Source organism: Geotrypetes seraphini, chromosome 3 (assembly GCF_902459505.1).
Source record: "Geotrypetes seraphini chromosome 3, aGeoSer1.1, whole genome shotgun sequence".
NCBI classification, from domain to species: domain Eukaryota; kingdom Metazoa; phylum Chordata; class Amphibia; order Gymnophiona; family Dermophiidae; genus Geotrypetes; species Geotrypetes seraphini.
Genome location: NC_047086.1, coordinates 259,602,628 through 259,620,391, shown reverse-complemented (window position 1 = coordinate 259,620,391; position 17,764 = coordinate 259,602,628). Strand labels below are relative to the sequence as shown.

At 45.3% G+C, this 17,764-nt stretch overlaps 1 protein-coding gene across 1 annotated transcript in view; it reads right to left on the bottom strand.

Moving 5' to 3' along the window:
• Positions 1–15,415, bottom strand: part of EDARADD (EDAR associated death domain) — a 162,533-nt gene extending 147,118 nt beyond the window's left edge. Inside the window, exon 1 of the mRNA XM_033935585.1 lies at positions 15,296–15,415. Coding sequence (XP_033791476.1) covers positions 15,296–15,323 — 28 coding nt within the window. The 5' untranslated portion in view covers positions 15,324–15,415. The remainder of the gene's footprint in view (positions 1–15,295) is intronic.
• Positions 15,416–17,764: the final 2,349 nt, after the last annotated feature.

Below are 17,764 nucleotides of genomic sequence, written 5' to 3'. Positions count from 1 at the left end.
TGGGGAGAAAGAAGTTTGGGATATAAGCAGCCCTGTGAAAGAATATATCACAGGCAGGACTGGATTATTGAGAGAGAAATCCTGAATGCTGGCAGGGTTTTTTCCTCTGCCTTCTTTTTGGGTTTTTCTTGTTTGAAAATTTATTTGCTATAATGAACTCTGAGTCATTTTTGATTGTGTGAGCTATTCTGACCTTATTTTGCAAAGTAAATTTTCTTTATTGCCATTCAAACAACTGTGTTGGTGTTTTGTTTGAGTTCCTTAAAAATCCTGCAGGGTGATTCCAGTCTGAGTCACACACCGGTGCACTTTTTGTTGGTGGCCACTGAAGGCACTGCTGAGACTCGGCCTAGGGCTCCAGTGCTGGCTACAACCTGTAACCCATCCTGAGCTCTTTGGGGAGGATGGAATAGTAAGTGAATTAAATAAATAAGAAACAAAAAACCCAAACCCAATTGTAAGAACATAAGAACTTAAGAACATAAGCATTGCCTCTGCCGGGTCATACCAGGAGTCCATCGTGCCCGGCAGTCCGCTCCCGCGGCGGCCCCCCAGGTCCATGACCTGAAAGTGTTCCCTACCTAACCTAAAATATCCATACCCTATTCGCTCAATGTCCTGTAAGGTAAACTTCTATCTGTACCCTGTAATCCCCTTCGCTTCCAGGAAGTCATCCAGTCCCTTTTTGAACCCCAGAATTGTACTCTGTCTTATCACCTCTCCGGGAAGCGCGTTCCAGGTGTCCACCACCCTCTGAGTGAAGAAGAACTTCCTTGCATTCGTTATGAATCTGTCTCCTCTCAGTTTTTCTGAATGACCTCTTGTTTTAGTTGTCCCTGCTAGTCTAAAGAATCTGTTCCTCTCCACCTTCTCTATGCCTTTCATGATTTTATAAGTCTCTATCATGTCCCCTCTCAGTCTCCGCTTCTCCAGGGTAAAGAGCCCCAGCCTGTCTAACCGTTCAGCATATGAAAGGTTCTCCATACCCTTTATCATCCTCGTTGCCCTCCTCTGGACCCTCTCGAGTATTGCCATGTCCTTCTTGAGGTATGGCGACCAGTATTGGACGCAGTATTCCAGATGTGGGCGCACCATTGCTCGATACAGTGGTAGGATAACTTCCTTCGTTCTGGTAGTGATACCTTTCTTGATAATGCCCAACATTCTGTTCGCTTTTTTTGAGGCCGCTGCACATTGCGCCGCCGGCTTCATTGTGTTATCCACCAATACCCCCAGATCTTTTTCTTGGCTGCCTTCCCCGAGTACCCTCCCTCCCATCGCGTAGCTGTACATGGAGTTCCCCTTCCCTATGTGCAAGACCTTACATTTCTCCACATTGAAGCTCATCTGCCATTTTTTTGCCCACTCACTCAGTTTGTTCAGGTCGCTCTGCAGTTCTTTGCATTCCTCAACAGTTCTGACCCTGCTGGAGAGTTTTGTGTCATCCGCGAACTTGATAACTTCGCACTTTGTCCCCGTTTCTAGATCATTAATAAATATATTGAACAGCAGTGGTCCCAGCACTGACCCTTGCGGAACACCACTTGTGACCCCTATCCAGTCAGAGTAGTACCCCTTTACTCCTACCCTTTGTTTCCTGTCCGCCAGCCAATTTTTGATCCATCTGTGCACGTCCCCTTCCACCCTGTGACTCCACAGTTTCTTCAGAAAGCGCTCATGGGGCACCTTGTCGAAGGCTTTTTGGAAATCTAGATGTATAATGTCTACTGGGTCACCTTGGTCCAATTGCTTACTTATCCCCTCAAAGAAATTGTAGCTGATGTGGTGGCAGATACAGGGAGAAAACTGGTTAATCATCAACATATAGGCCCTGATTCTATAAACGGCACCTAGACATGGCGCCATTTGGCAGCTAGATTGGCAGCACCTAGCCGAGTTCTGTGCAGAACTCAAAATTGCTAAATTGGCTCAATTAACATCGTAATTGACTATGCAATTATAAACCAATTTAATAATTTCCTTGCACAGAGAGCATGCGCAGACCATCTACAGGCAAAGAAGGTGGTATACGTATGTGTCAGGATCGCTCTTCAGCAATCCATGTGGTCGGTTTGGGGAGTGCCTCTGATCAGCATCATTTGCATGAGGACGCATTGTGAATCAGGTGCCCAGACACGGATCGGACGCGGTAAGGGGGATTTAGTGAATCTAGGCCTTTGTCTCCACCACCTCTACTGGGAGACTATTTCACGCATCTACCACACTTTTTCTACAAAAGTATTTCCTTAGATTACACCTGAGCCTATCACTTCTTAACTTCATCCTATGCCCTCTCATTCTGGAGTTTTCCTTCATTTGAAAGGCTCACTTCCTGTGCATTAATGACACAGAGATACTTAGACATCTCTATCATAGCCCCTCTCTCCCACCTTTCTTTCTAAGTATACTGTACATATTGAGAAGCAGTGGCGAAGGAGAGTCGAAGAGAGAGGAGAGAAGCCAGGGGAGCCAGAGTACATCTAGCGGTGGCGAGGAGCGGATAGCGGCAAGAGGAGGCTCCACCTACTCCCACTGCATCAGTGCAGCGTCAGCGCCCGGACTCCCCCTTAAAAGGAAGGGAGCCGCAGCACAAGGGCTACTGAGAGCCGCATTGAAGCAGCGGCAAAGGAGAGCTGAAGGGAGAGAAGAGAGAGGAGAGAAGCCAGAGGAGCCAGAGTACATCTAGCGGCGGTGAGGAGCAGGTAGCGGTGAGAGGAGGCTCCGCCCACCCCCACCGCGTCAGCGCCCGGACTTCCCCTTAAAAGGGCTACTGAGAGCTGCATGGAAGCAGCGGCAAAGGAGAGCCAAAGGGAGAGAAGAGAGAGGAGAGAAGCCAGGGGAGCCAGAATACATCTAGCGGCGGCAAGGAGTGGGTAGCGGCAAGAGGAGGCTCCGCCCACCCCTACCACATCAGCGCAGCATCAGCGCCCGGACTCCCCCTTAAAAAGAAGGGAGCCAACGGTGCACAGCCATTCGGCGCGTGGTAAAGGTGAGCCAAAAAGGCGCTCACCTTAGCGAGAGTGCCTTTGCGAAGGGCCGGGTCGCTACAACCAGGAACCCCAAGGAGAAAGACAGCAAGGTAAGAAAGTATACACATTCACATACAAACAAGGAAGGCAAAGGGGCAGCTAGCACAGAAGAAAAGAAACGAGTAGGCCCAGGGGGGACCACACCCACACACGTACAAAGGGAAGCGACACACGAACAAAGGGAAGCGACAGGCAAGGAAGGCACTGAAGAACAACAGCATGGACAGAAAATAAAGTAATGGTAGGCCAAGGAGGCAGGCCTAGGAAGTAGCATACGCACACACATACAAAAAGGCAGTAACAGGCACAGCAGGACAAGAAAAGGCGGACTCAAGAGAGAACACACACAAATACATAAGCAAACAGAAAAGGCAGGCACAGAAGGCAAACAAGAGGCAAACAACACACAAGCACAAGCAAAGGGAAGCGGAAGACGAAGAAGATAAGGAAGAGTCAGGCACAGGAGTGAGAAAACTAACAAAGAGCACCAGGACTCCTAGAAGGCGGACAAAAATGGAAGCTGAAGGAACTCGGAGGATGAGTTTCCCAGTGTACTGCACGGACTGCCACATGTATGACTACCTCCCCTCCGGGCGGCAGTTGTATGTGTGCAGGCGATGTCAGGAACTGAAGAGCGAAGTCAGTCGTCTGAAGCTCAGGATCCAGGAGCTGGAGGGACTCTACACCTTAGAAGACCCCTTCCAGACAAATGAAGACTCTATGCGAGAGAGGCACATCGAGGAACAAGTCAGGGAGCTCGAGAAGTTCATCGAAGATGCCTACAAGAGAGTGGAAGAACAGGAACACGAGAAGTGCAGAAACGAAGACACAAAGAGCAGAGGACAAGAAACATCTGACACCAAGGTAGAAGATACTCACGGAGGACTCTCGCAGAAAGAAGAGGCAAGACACTACCAGTGCCTAGAGCGAGAAGAAATGAAGAACACCAAGGTCACGGACCTGTGACCGCAACAGAGGCTTAAAAGGGGAAATCTGCAATCCTGGTGGGAGACTCAATCCTAAGGCAAGTAGACAGTCACATAGCAGGAGGGAGAGAGGATTGACTAGTGACCTGTCTCCCAGGAGCAAGAACAAAGGACATCGCTGACAAAATTGAAAGAATCCTAGAGGGAGCAGAGACGGAAGAGACAACATTGATAATCCACATCAGGACGAACGATGTCACCAGGAGAGACTACAGCAAGAATGCACTGACTGAACAGTTCAAGATCTTAGGAAAGAAACTGAAGATGAGGACTCAGAGGATAGCCTTCTCAGAGATCCTGCCAGTACCGAGGGCAGAAGCGAAGAGGCAGATGGACTTCCAGAAGGCGTTCGACAAAGTTCCACATGAAAGACTTCTCAGGAAACTACAAAGCCATGGAATAGAGGGAGATATACACAGGTGGATAGGCAAATGGCTGGAAAACAGAAAGCAGAGAGTAGGCATAAATGGGAAGTTCTCAGACTGGGAGAAAGTGACTAGTGGTGTGCCCCAGGGCTCGGTTCTTGGGCCGATCCTATTTAATATTTACATTAATGACCTGGAAGAAGGAGTATCCAGTGAGATCATTAAGTTTGCAGACGACACAAAGCTATGCCGGGCAATCAGATCGCAGGAGGATAGCGAGGAACTCCAGAGCGACTTGTATCAGTTAGAGAAATGGGCAGAGCAATGGCAGATGAAGTTCAACGTGGAGAAATGCAAAGTAATGCATTTAGGTAGTAAGAATAAGGAACACGAGTATAGAATGTCAGGCGCAACTCTGGGTAAGAGCGAACAAGAAAAGGACCTGGGTGTACTGATAGATAGGACCCTGAAGCCGTCGGCACAATGCGTGGCAGCGGCAAAGAAAGCAAACAGAATGTTAGGCATGATAAAAAAAGGAATCACGAGTAGATCGGAGAAAGTCATAATGCCGCTTTATAGACCACACTTGGAATGATCTATAATGGTCAGACCACACTTGGAATACTGTGTCCAACATTGGTCTCCCAACCTAAAGAAGGATATAAAACTGCTGGAGAGGGTGCAGAGACGAGCAACGAAGCTAATAAGAGGTATGGAGAACTTGGAATATGAGGAACGACTCAAGAAACTGGGACTGTTCTCCCTTGAGAAGAGGAGACTGCGAGGGAACATGATCGAGACGTTCAAAATGCTGAAAGGCATCGATAAAATAGAGCAGGAAAATAAATTATTTACATTGTCCAACGCGACACGGACAAGAGGACATGGTTTGAAGCTAAGGGGGGACAAGTCCAGGACAAATGCCAGGAAGTTCTGCTTTACACAGCGAGTGGTAGACGCCTGGAATGCTCTCCCAAAGGAGGTTATTAAGGAATCCACTGTGCTAGGATTCAAAGGCAAATTAGATGCACATCTCCTTACGAGAGGCATAGAGGGATATGGGTGACTAAAACTACATCAGGTGTATACCTGACTGGGCCTCCGCGTGTGCGGATCGCCGGACTCGATGGACCATGGGTCTGATCCGGAGATGGCAGTTCTTATGTTCTTATGAACTACAATCAATAAATGCATGGATGAGGAGATGGTGTGAGGAAAAGGGATTTCTCTTCGTGAGAAACTGGGCAACATTTTGGGGCAAGAACAAGCTCTTCAAGAAAGATGGTCTACACCTGAGCACAGTGGGAACTAGACAACTAGCAAATAACGTCGGAAGAGCAATAGAGCAAGCTTTAAACTAAGTAGAAGGGAAAAGCCGACAGTCGACCTGGTATCGACGGTTTGGGAGACAGTATCCAGTGAAGGTACTGAGGGGAAAAAATGCTGGGAAGACACATATGGCAAACAACAGGATCTGAAAAAACAAGGGAGACAGACAAAGAAAGAGGAGGACAGGATGAATGTACTACAAGGGGAAGTCAAAATGGAACTGGACGATGGGAAGGAACAAGAGGAGGACGATAGGAGCACACCACTAGGAGAAGGTAATGGAACATACCACAAGGGGAAGACAAGAGACAATAGTCAGGAGTTGGCAGGTCAGGAAGGGGACAGTAAGAAGAATGAAACGCAAAGGAAAATAGCAAGGAAGGGAAAATACCAGGACTTGAACTGCATGTACACTAATGCAAGGAGCCTAAAGAACAAAATGGGGGAATTAGAAGTCTTGGCCAAAAATGAGAGCCTAGACATCATAGGGATCACGGAAACATGGTGGAACGAGGAAAACAAATGGGATATAGTACTGCCAGGATACAAACTCTACCGAAAAGACAGGACATATCAAAAAGGAGGAGGAATAGCACTATACATAATGGACGCCATTCACTTGACCAGTGTGGACGCAGCAGCGACGAATGACCAACTGGAATCATTGTGGGTTAAAATACCAGGAAGAAACGGATCCGAGATAAAGATGGGATTATACTACTGTCCACCTGGGCAAACTGAAGCAGATGATACAGAAATGGTAGCTGAGCTGAGGTGGGAATGCAAGAACGCTAACACCATAGTTATGGGAGATTTCAACTATCCCGGGATAGACTGGTGTCTTGGAAATTCAAAATGTAAAGAAACAGAGTTCCTGGAGGCCGTTCAGGACTGCTTCATGGAACAACTTGTCAAGGAACCAATGAGAGGGTCAGCGATTCTGGATCTGATCCTCAACGGGACCTGCAAAGGGATTGGAAGTAGTGGGACTGTTAGGGAACAGTGACCACAACGTGATTCAGTTCAAAGTGGAAGTAGGATTACCAAAGGGAAAGAAAACCAAGGCAACAACGTTTAACTTCAAGAAAGGGAACTATGATGCCATGAGACAAATGGTGAGAAATAAGCTCAGAAACAGCTCCAAGAAAGCTCAGACTGTGGAGCAAGCCTGGTCCCTATTCAAAGACACGGTAAATGAGGTGCAAAACCTGTATATACCCAGATTTAGGAAAGGATGCAAAAAGAATCAAACAAAAGACCCAGCATGAATAACCAATGAAGTTAAGAAAGTGATAGGTGACAAGAAAAAATCGTTTTGAAAGTAGAAAAAGGCCAAAACCGAAGAAAATTGGAAAGAGCACAGGAAGCATCAAAAAGAATGTCACCGAGTGGTCAGAAAAGCCAAGAAAGAATACGAAGAGAGACTAGCCAAGGAAGCACAAAATTTTAAACCATTCTTCCGATATGTGAAAGGAAAGCAGCCGGCGAAGGAGGAGGTGGGACCTCTGGATGAGGGGGACAGGAAGGGAGTGGTGAAGGAGAAAAAAGAGGTGGCTGATAGACTAAACATGTTCTTCTCGTCGGTCTTTACAAAAGAAGACACATCCAGTTGTGCCGGAACCGGAGAAAATCTTCAAGGGGGATCAAGAGGGAAAATTATTATGCATGGAGGTAAGCCTTGAAGATGTACTCAGGCAGATAGATAGATTAAAAACTGACAAATCTCCGGGCCCAGACGGAATCCACCCGCGAATACTGAAAGAGCTCAGAGACGAAACAGCGAAGTTACTGCGGCATATTTGCATCCTATCCTTGAGAACAGGGGTAATCCCGGAAGACTGGAGGATAGCGAATGTTACACTTCAATTCAAAAAAGGATCGAGAGGCAACCTGGGGAACTACAGACCGGTGAGCTTAACCTCAGTTCCGGGGAAGATGGCTGAATCACTGATCAAAGAAAGTATCAATGAGCATATAGAAAAAAATAATCTGATGAGAACAAGTCAGCACGGTTTCTGTAAAAGAAGATCATGCCAAACGAACCTTCTGCATTTCTTTTAGGGGATAAGTGAACAATTGGACAAAGGTAACCCCATAGACATTGTATATCTGGATTTCCAGAAAGCCTTCGACAAGGTACCCCATGAGCGCCTACTGAAGAAACTGTGGAGTCACGGGGTGGAAGGGGACATGCACAGATGGATCAAAAATTGGCTGGCGGACAGGAAGCAGAAGGGACACTACTCTGACTGGAAAGGGATCATGAGTGGTGTCCCACAGGGGTCAGTGCTGGGACCGCTGCTGTTCAATATATTCATTAATGACCTGGAAACGGGGACGAAGTGCAAAGTTATCAAATTCGCGAACAACACAAAACTCTCCAGCAGGGTCAGAACTGTTGAGGAATACAAAGAACTGCAGAGAGACCTGAACAAACTGAGTGAGTGGGCAAATAAATGGCAGATGAGCTTCAATGTAGAGAAATGTAAGGTCTTGCACATAAGGAAAGGGAACCCCTATACGACGGGAGGGAGGGTACTGGGGAAAGGCAACCTAGAAAAAGACCTGGGGGTATTGGTGGATAAAACAATGAAACCGGCGGCACAATGTGCAGTGGCTTCAAAGAAAGCGAACAGAATGTTGGGCATTATCAAAAAAGGTATCACTACCAGAACGAAGGAAGTTATCCTGCCACTGTATCGAGCGATGGTGCGCCCTCACCTGGAGTACTGCGTCCAATACTGGTCGCCGTATCTTAAGAAGGATATGGTGATACTCGAGAGGGTCCAGAGGAGAGCAACAAGGATGATAAAGGGCATGGAGAACCTATCATATGCCGAACGGTTAGACAAGCTGGGGCTCTTTACCTTGGAAAAGCGGAGACTTAGAGGGGACATGATAGAGACTAAAAAATCATGAAAGGCATAGAGAAGGTGGAAAGGGACAGATTCTTCAGACTAGCGGGGACAACAAAAACAAGAGGTCTTCCAGAAAAATTGAGAGGAGACAGATTCAAAACAAATGCTAGGAAGTTCTTCACTCAGAGGGTGGTGGACACCTGGAATGCACTTCCAGGAGAGGTTATAGGACAGAGTACAATATTGGGGTTCAAAAAGGGACTGGATGACTTCCTGAAAGAGAAGGGGATTGCAGGGTACAGATAGAGGGTTACTTACAGGATATTAAATAAATAGGGTACAAACGTTTTAGGTAAGGAGCACTTACAGGTCATGGACCTGGGAGGCCGCCACGGGAGCGGACTGCTGGGCGCGATGGACCCCTGGTCTGACCCGGCAGGGGCAATGCTTATGTTCTTATGTACTTACTAGAAGCTAGACAATATAGAAATTTTAAAAATAAATAAACAGTCAATTTTGGTGGAGCCCTCTGGACAGACTCCATCCTGTTTATATCTTTTAGATGGTGTGTTCTCCAGAATTGCACCACAGTATTCTAAATAAGATCTCACCAGAGATTTACACAATAGCACTATCACTTCCTTTTTCCTACTGGCCATTCCTCTCCCTATGCATCCAAGTGATCTCCTGACTTTGATCATCACCTTTTCTACCTCTTTTGCCACCTTAAGCTCATCATACACAATCCCCCCTAATCCTGCTCTTCTCTTGTGCACAGAAGTGCTTCCCCCCAAATATTATACTGTTCTCATGGATTTTTGCAGTCCAAGTGCATGACCCTGCATTTTTTTAGCATTAAATCTTAGTTGCCAATTACTGAACCATTCTTCAAGGTTCTCTAGATCCCACCTCCAGGGTGTTTACCCTATTACAGAGTATAGTATGCACAAAAAGACAAACTTTACTAGTCATTGCACAATATCACTCATAAAGAGCCGACCCAAGGTCAGATCCCTGCTGCACTCCACTAACAACATCCTTTTCCTCAGAGCAAACTCAATTTACTAATACCCTTTTGGGGGGCATTTTCAAAACACAAAAATAGTAGATAGTAAAAAAAAAAAAAATTTAATCAACTCTTGGATGTTTTTCTCAGTAAAACATCCGAGTGACGATTTTCAAAACAAATATTTTAGATGTCTTATAGAATGTTGGCCCTCCAGAATGTCTAGCTCATAAAGGGGCATCTTAGGAGTGTGTTTTGGGTGAGACTTGGGCCGGCTTAGACTGGGATGTCTTGTAGTAATAATCAAACCTAGACGGAACTTAGATGTTCTGATCTAGGCCTGTTTTAGACGCATCCAGATGCCAAAAAGATACCCAAATTGACCAGATGACCATTGAATGCATGAAGGTATGAGCCCCCACACACTCCCCCAGTGGTCACTGACTCCCTCCCACCCCCCACCCTCCCAAATATCTAAAACAGTCCATACCTATGTCTAGAACAGCAGCACCTGCTATTGGAAACTCTACACAGTTGTCTTAAATAGCCAGGTGGGTGGGATAGTGAACCATAGAGAGGTAGACCCATAAGCCACTCTAACCACATTTATGGTAGAAAGTATGAGCCCACCAAAACCCTACTATACTGCCATATAGGGAAAGGGAATGGGGACTTGTATACTGCCTTTTTGTGGTTTTGGCATTCAAAGCTGACATTCAAAGTGGTGAGCACAGGAGGATTGAGTGACTTGCCCAGGGTCACAAAGTGCAGCACTGGGATTTGATCTCACTATCTCTGGGTGCAGAGGCAGCAGCTCTACCACCTGCAGCCATAAGGACTCTAGAACTCTCTGGGTATGGCGGTATACAAAATAAAGTTATTATTATTATTATTATTGGGGTGGTAGTATAGTATAGTAGGTTTTGGGTGAGTTTTGGAGGGCTCAGCATAAATTATAAGGGGTATATGGTGAGATGTATATCTCACACCTTTTATGTGACGCTCACTGCAGTGCCTTCTAAGGTGCCCCACTGCTTTGTCTGCATGTCTATGTGGCCCCTCCCATATCTAAATGGTGCTGATTTGGACATTTCTAACTTGGATGTTATTGTGGTCGAAAATGGCAAATAAAGTTAGATATCCAGGCGGTCTAGACATCCTAGTGTCCAAGATGTCCAAGTAAGCGATTTTCAGAAAAATAAATATTTGGACTACCCGTTCAAAAATGTTAATTTCTCTGCCTCCAACTTTGCAGAAAATGTATAAAGTCATACTTAGACATTGTATCAAAAATAGCCCTCCACATCTCCTGCCGCTTAATCAGTGTTTAATCCACTCCATCACTTTAGGTCCCATACTGAGGGCACTCAGTTTATTTATCAGCCACCTATGCAGTACCATGTCAAAAGGTTTGCTAAAATCCAAGTACACCATGCCTAGTGCCCCTCCCATATTCAACTGTTTGGGCACCCAGTGTCAAAGAAATTAATCAGATTTGTCTGACAAGAGATGAAAGAAATTTCCCCGGGGCTTTCATGGGAGCCTACCTGCCTGTGTCCTCTGAGTCTTCCTGATCTCCTGTTTCCAGCGCTTCAACAGGCTGTCAGCAGCCGTCGGTTCCTCTTACATGCTACCGGCAGCTGATCTGGAAGGCTTCCCTCTGAGGTAAAACACATCAGAGTGAGGGCTTCTCTCTCATGTGTTTTACATCAGAGGAAATCCTTCCAGGTCAGCTGCCAGCAACTTTAAGAGGAACCGCGGCAAACAGAGATGCTGCATGAGCTGTGACTAGGACTGGGGAAAAGTTGCTGCAGGGGCTGGAAAAGTGGGAAGGGAGGGAAAAAGATGTTACACAGGCTGGGGTGGTTGGGAGGGAAACAGATGCTGCATAGGCTGGAAAGGTGGGAAGGGAGGGAAACATGCTGCACAGGCTGGATGGTGGACATGGTGGTAGGCTGGATGGTGGACATGGTGGTGGAAAGGAGGGAGAGAGAAGTATTGGATTTTGTGGTGAAGAGAGAAGGGTGGGAAAGATAGAAAGGGATGCAAGAGGGAGGAATGTTGGACATCGTGGTGGAGGGAATGGAGCACGAGATGCCGCACGATGCTGGAGAAGGGTGATAGGAGAAATGTAGGACATGGAGCCAGTGGGCAGGAGTGAAAGAAGTTGCACAGGGTTTGGAGAATGAGAGAGGGAGAAATGTTGGATGTAGCAGTAGAGTGGTTGGGAGAGATGCACCCTGGATGCGCCCTGGGGCCGCACATACGCTGCAGCAAGACAAACTAACCAAACTAAGCAATGTAGTAGGCAAAAGTACAATAGGAAAAAATTCAATGCCTGACAACATGATGCACGATCTACTCTTACTAGAGACCTGGTCTAAGACATGGCAGCTCAGCTTCAATGCCAAAAAATGCAAAGTTATGCACCTGGGTACCCAAAATCCATGCAGGACTTATACCCTTAATGGCGAGATCCTAACAAGAACGGTAGCAGAACGGGACTTAGGGGTGATCATCAGTGAGGACATGAAGGCTGCCAATCAAGTGGAGCAAGCTTCTTCCAAGGCAAGACAAATCATAGGTTGCATACGGAGGGGCTTCGTCAGCCGTAAGCCTGAAGTCATTATGCCTCTGTATAGATCCATGGTGAGACCCCCACCTGGAATACTGTGTACAATTCTGGAGGCCGCATTACCGTAAGGATGTGCTGAGGCTGGAGTCGGTCCAGAGAATGGCCACCCGGATGGTCTCGGGACTGAAGGATCTCCCGTACGAAGAACGGTTAGATAAATTACAGCTATACTCGCTCGAGGAGCGCAGAGAGAGGGGAGACATGATCGAGACGTTCAAGTATCTCACGGGCCGCATCGATGCAGAGGAGGATATCTTCTTTTTCAAGGGTCCCACAGCAACAAGAGGACATCCGTGGAAAATCAGAGGCGGGAAACTGCGTGGTGACACCAGGAAATTCTTTTTCACTGAAAGGGTGGTTGATCGCTGGAATAGTCTTCCACTTCAGGTGATTGAGGCCAGCAGCGTGCCTGATTTTAAGGCCAAATGGGATCGACACGTGGGATCTATTCGCAAAGTAAAGGCAGGGGAGGGTCAGTAGGGTGGGCAGACTGGATGGGCCGTGGCCCTTATCTGCCGTCAATTTCTATGTTTCTATGTTTCTATGAGGGAGCCGGCAAGACAGTAAACACCCAGGGGCAGCAGAGGAAAACACTGCATCGCCCTCAACTGGGGCCGCACAAAATACTTCACGGGGCTGCATGCGGCCCTCGGGCTGCAGGTTGGACACCCCTGCTTTAGAGAGTGCCCTCTCATTATTTCCAGCTTGGAGAGGGTGAACAATCTCTCTTTCTCTACTAAGTCTATTCCCTTCATTATTTTGAATATTTTGATCATGTCCCCTTTCAGTCTCCTCTTTTCAAGGGAGAAGAGTCCCAGTTTTTCTAATCTCTCACTGTACGGCAACTCCTCCATCCTCTTAACCATTTTAGTCGCTCTTCTCTGGACCCTTTCGAGTAGTACTGTGTTTTTCTTTAAATACGGCAACCAGTGCTAGATGCAGTATTCCAGGTGGGAGCGTATCATGGCCCGGTACAGCGGCATGATAACCTTTTCTGATCTGTTTGTGATCCCCTTCTTAATCATTCCTAGCATTCTATTTGCCCTTTTTGCCACCGCTGCATATTGCGCGGACAGCTTCATTGTCAACCAGTACTCCCAAGTCTCTTTCCTGCATAAGTGTTTTGTGTAGCAATTGACACATATATGATATCGCATTTAATATTCCACCATTTTTAACAAATAATATCTGGATGTCTAAAGAACGCCATACAAAGCTATTTGCATTAAAATTAGTTGCATAGAATTGTTTTTGAAAAAAATCAGAATTTTCTACAATTCCATCAATTACCTTAGGCTGTATTTATGGGTCCCTTTTATTAAAAGACATTAAGCCCTAACATGCTCTTAACACGTGAAAACCAAGTTGCTAAGGTGTTTTTATGGTCAGAGAATGAATGTGGAAGTGTCAACCAGCTAGTGCATTCACATTAGCACACGCTAACTGACTGAAGGTGAGTTAACATGGGAGCTCATAGCACTTCCTACATAGGGTCTGTTCAAAAGATTACAGCACCCCAGCCAATGCTCCACCCCTTGTTCCATGACCCACCCTCCAGCCAGTTCTCTCCTTCCTCCTCTGATGCTTCTGCTTGGTCCTGGCAGGATGCAGTTTCATAGGCCAGTGTCAGGGGAGGGAGGAGGGAAGTGCTGCACTTCCCTCCTCTGATTCTGGTCCTCCCTCCTCGCAGCAGCTAGCCTATGGACTCGCATCCTTGTTGGGACAGGAGGATAGCAATGTCAGAAGAGGACAGAAATATAGCTGCAGGGTAGCTGAATTTATAAGCCAGTGATGTCACAGTCCTGGGCATTTGGCACCCTGAGCCAGAGCATCACATGATCCATAGATTAAACCAGCTCTGCACAGGAGGAGATAAATGCTCCTGTGTTATTTTTTTTGCAAGTTCCATACGTTAATGGAAAACTTAGCTGGAATCTGCAAAAATAAACAACATTAAAAGCCCTAAATACTGTTGCATTTTATCTGTGCATAGCATTTTGAAAATGCTAAACCCAGATTCCAATGCCATTTAGTAAAAGAGCCCCCTTAATAACCTAGCTGAAGATGAAGACTTGACTTGCATCTGCTCACAGTTTAAATCCAGTGTATCTGCTTTGTGCTGTCACTGGCCTGATGAAGGGAAATTAGCTCTCCCAAGTCTGTCTTAAAATGGTATCACTAGCTGATTGTTAACTCTTAGTTCCCCATATTTCAGGGGACTTGCACAGCAACCTCATAATACTTTCCTCATCTTTATCCAAAACAGATTAATGTTACTAGGACCCAAACAGCAGCCTTTTTTCTACTGCAGCTCTTTCGTTTGGAGTCCCGCATAAATGCAAGCTTCACCAAAAGAGCAGAGCTTTAGATGCACCTAAACACTCTAACCCTCGAAAAGGTAACTGAGCAGAATTTAGGACTGTATTTAGCATTAAGGGAGAACGTTATCAACATGGGTTACCATTAGGAAATGCTATTTTACTATTAACCTCTGTTATTAGTAACTAGGTCTCATTGCATAAAATGGGACCTGGAAGTAGTAAAATAACCTGTCTTAACAATTCACGCTTATAATGTCCACCTTCAGTGAGAGACTGAACATAATGACACATTTAAACATTATACCCCCCACCCCCCACCCCCATCACAGGCCTTTGTTTAAAAAAGAAAATTCACAATTTCTTCAACAAGTATGTCAAATGCAAAACTGATCACTATAAGGTAAGTAAAGCAAATGCTGTTATTAATTTTAATTTACAGCCTACTTAGACTATAAAGAGAAGAAGTTAGAATTCGAATTTAGATGGGTTCCTAGAATATAATATTAGCAAATTTATTGTAAAAGACATGTACAGAATGTCATTTTTTTCAAAGAGGAGTTTGCTAAGATTCAAGTCAAGGTGTCTTTAAAATATTCTTGAAACGTAGCGTGTTCATTTTGCTAGTGACAGTTCTTTTGTTTATCTTGATTTAGCTGAAACATCCTCATTGTGAATGCCCTGTTTCCACAGTGTTGAAAATTCCCACAAAATCCTACAGCTTTCAAGATGCATCGCAAACATAGGTAATGTTTTACTTAACCCTTACTTTCAGACGATGGGTCCTCCGAAGCCATGTGGATTTCAAGTTCCAGGAACTCTTGCCCAAAATATTAAACAATGCAGTCAATAATAAGCCTCAAGTTCTTTCTTGTTCTGTGGTCTTTACTTCCTGGTTTTGCAATACTCTAGTTATGCCTTCTTTTCTTTAAATGAAAGTTTGACATTAAACAAGGCTTCTTTACACCACCTACTGGGTGTGCTTAAAATCTTTAACACATTCCCTTTTTTATGTTTAAAAAGAATGCTGTATATCTATCCAGAAATTTTTAAGTACTTTCTTTTTATCACACAATGCTAAGCTGGATTCTTTACTATGATCACTGGGTTCATGATTTTCTCATCCATATTAGATGACTTTGAATATTAGCATATATTTGGCATTATGAAAATCTTTCCAAATAATATCATGTTAGGTCATTTACCCCCAGATTTGATGTAGGTCACCCAAGTTGGGTGCACAAAAATAGGTACAGATTACAGATCTATATACAGACTGATTAGTTAATGAACTGTTAAAAACATAAGAATAGCTCTACTGGGTCAGACCAATGGCCATCTAGCCCAGTATCCCATCTTCATTGTGGCCAATCCAGGTCACAAGCACCTGGCAAAAACAATATTATAAATGAGGTTTCACCAGAGTCTTATACAGAGGCATCAATACCTCCTTTTTCCTACTGGCCATACCCCTCCCTATGCACCTTAAGATCATCACATACTTTCACTCTCGAGTCCCATTTCTCTTTCATGCCCAAAAGTTCTTCACCCCCTAAACTGTACTGATCCCTCTGGATTTTGCAGCCCAAATGTATGACCTTACATTTCTTAGCATTAAATCTTAGCTGCCAAATTTCAGACCATTCTTCAAGCTTTGCTAGGTCCTTTCTTATGTTATTCACACTATCAGGGGTGTCTACTCTATTGCAGATTTTGGTATCATCCCAAAAAGGAAAATCTTACCCGACAACCCTTCAGCAATATTGCTTACAAAAATGTTAAAAAGAACAGGTCCAAGAACCGAACCTTGAGGTACACCTAGGGTTACCAGACGTCTGAATTTCCCCAGACATGTCCTTCTTTTTGAGGACATGTCCGGGGTCTGAACAGCTTTTCAAAACCTGGCACTTTGTCCATGCATGTGCAGATGCAATGCAGTAACATCACGCGCACACACGTGTGATATCATAGCATCGCTTCTGCACATGCGCGGATGCCGGCTGGGGTGGAATGGGGCAGGGCTGGGGACGTGGCCATGGGTCCAGATTTTCCATTGGGAAAATCTGGTAACCCTAGGTACAACACTGGTAACAACCCTTTCCTCAGAGTGATCTCCATTGACCACTACCCTCTGTCATCTTCTACTACATCTTCTGTCTGAGAAGACCTGCCTCTAGTGAATCCATGTTGCTTCAGGTCCTGTAATCCACTGAATTCTAGAAACTTCAGGGTGCTGAGGAAGCTGCTATAACAACTAGGTCAAAAGGGTGCAAAAGGAGACAGAGAGAGAGAAGAGGTTAGGGGCACAGATGGAAGAATTTAGGTTGGCAAAATGATGAGAGATGGATTATGAATGGGACAGAATGGAATGAAAGAAGGGAGGTGGGGGAAGGACGGAAGTTTAGGGCACATAGAGAGGAGAGTGTGGGTTAGGATAGGAAAAGGGGGAGTATGGCAACAGGAGGGAAAAAGATGGTAGAGGGAGTGAGAGGATGGAAAATAAGTGGACAGTAGGATGAAGGTCATGGAAGTATAGGTGGAGGAAGAAGCTGTGGAGTATAGTATAGATCGGAAAAGAGGATTGGGAATTGGATGGTATTTTATAGGGCTCTCTGAATCACAAATGTAAGGTTGGTAGCGGTCCCCACAATGTGAGGTTGTAGGGGTTATGTGAGGCGACCTTACAAATGCCAGGTCCCGAGTTCAATACCTTCACAGAAGATACACCAGGAAGTAAACTCAAATGAGAAGCACAGCCAGAGGTGATTGCATAAAGAATATATTATAGAAATAGGCTTAGAGAAAAGTAATATTCATAAGCATTACAATTAAGGAGAGAGCAAAGCAGTTTCCCTGCCTTACAGAGTCTAGAGAGAAGCGTGAAGTTCCAGGGAGAGGCAGAGAGAGAATGGAGGATGAGGATGATGGTCTAAGCTTCGGGTCCCAGAGATAGACAAGAGAGCAGAAGGAGCCAGAGGAGCAAGAGAGAGGGGTGTTGTAGAGAGGAGCCTTTTATAGCTTGGAATCTTATTTTAAATATAGAAACTATTGTATTTCCCAGTATCTTTCTGTTTAGAATTTGTAAACTGTTTGAAACAATAGTTAGTTTCACTGACCACCTGGATCCATTGTATATCTTAAGCTGTACATCCTAAGCATCAGACATTAACACATCTTTTTAGCACCTCTTCGCCCCTCTTAGCTGCAAGTTGGTTTGTTACCTTTTAAGCATGATTTA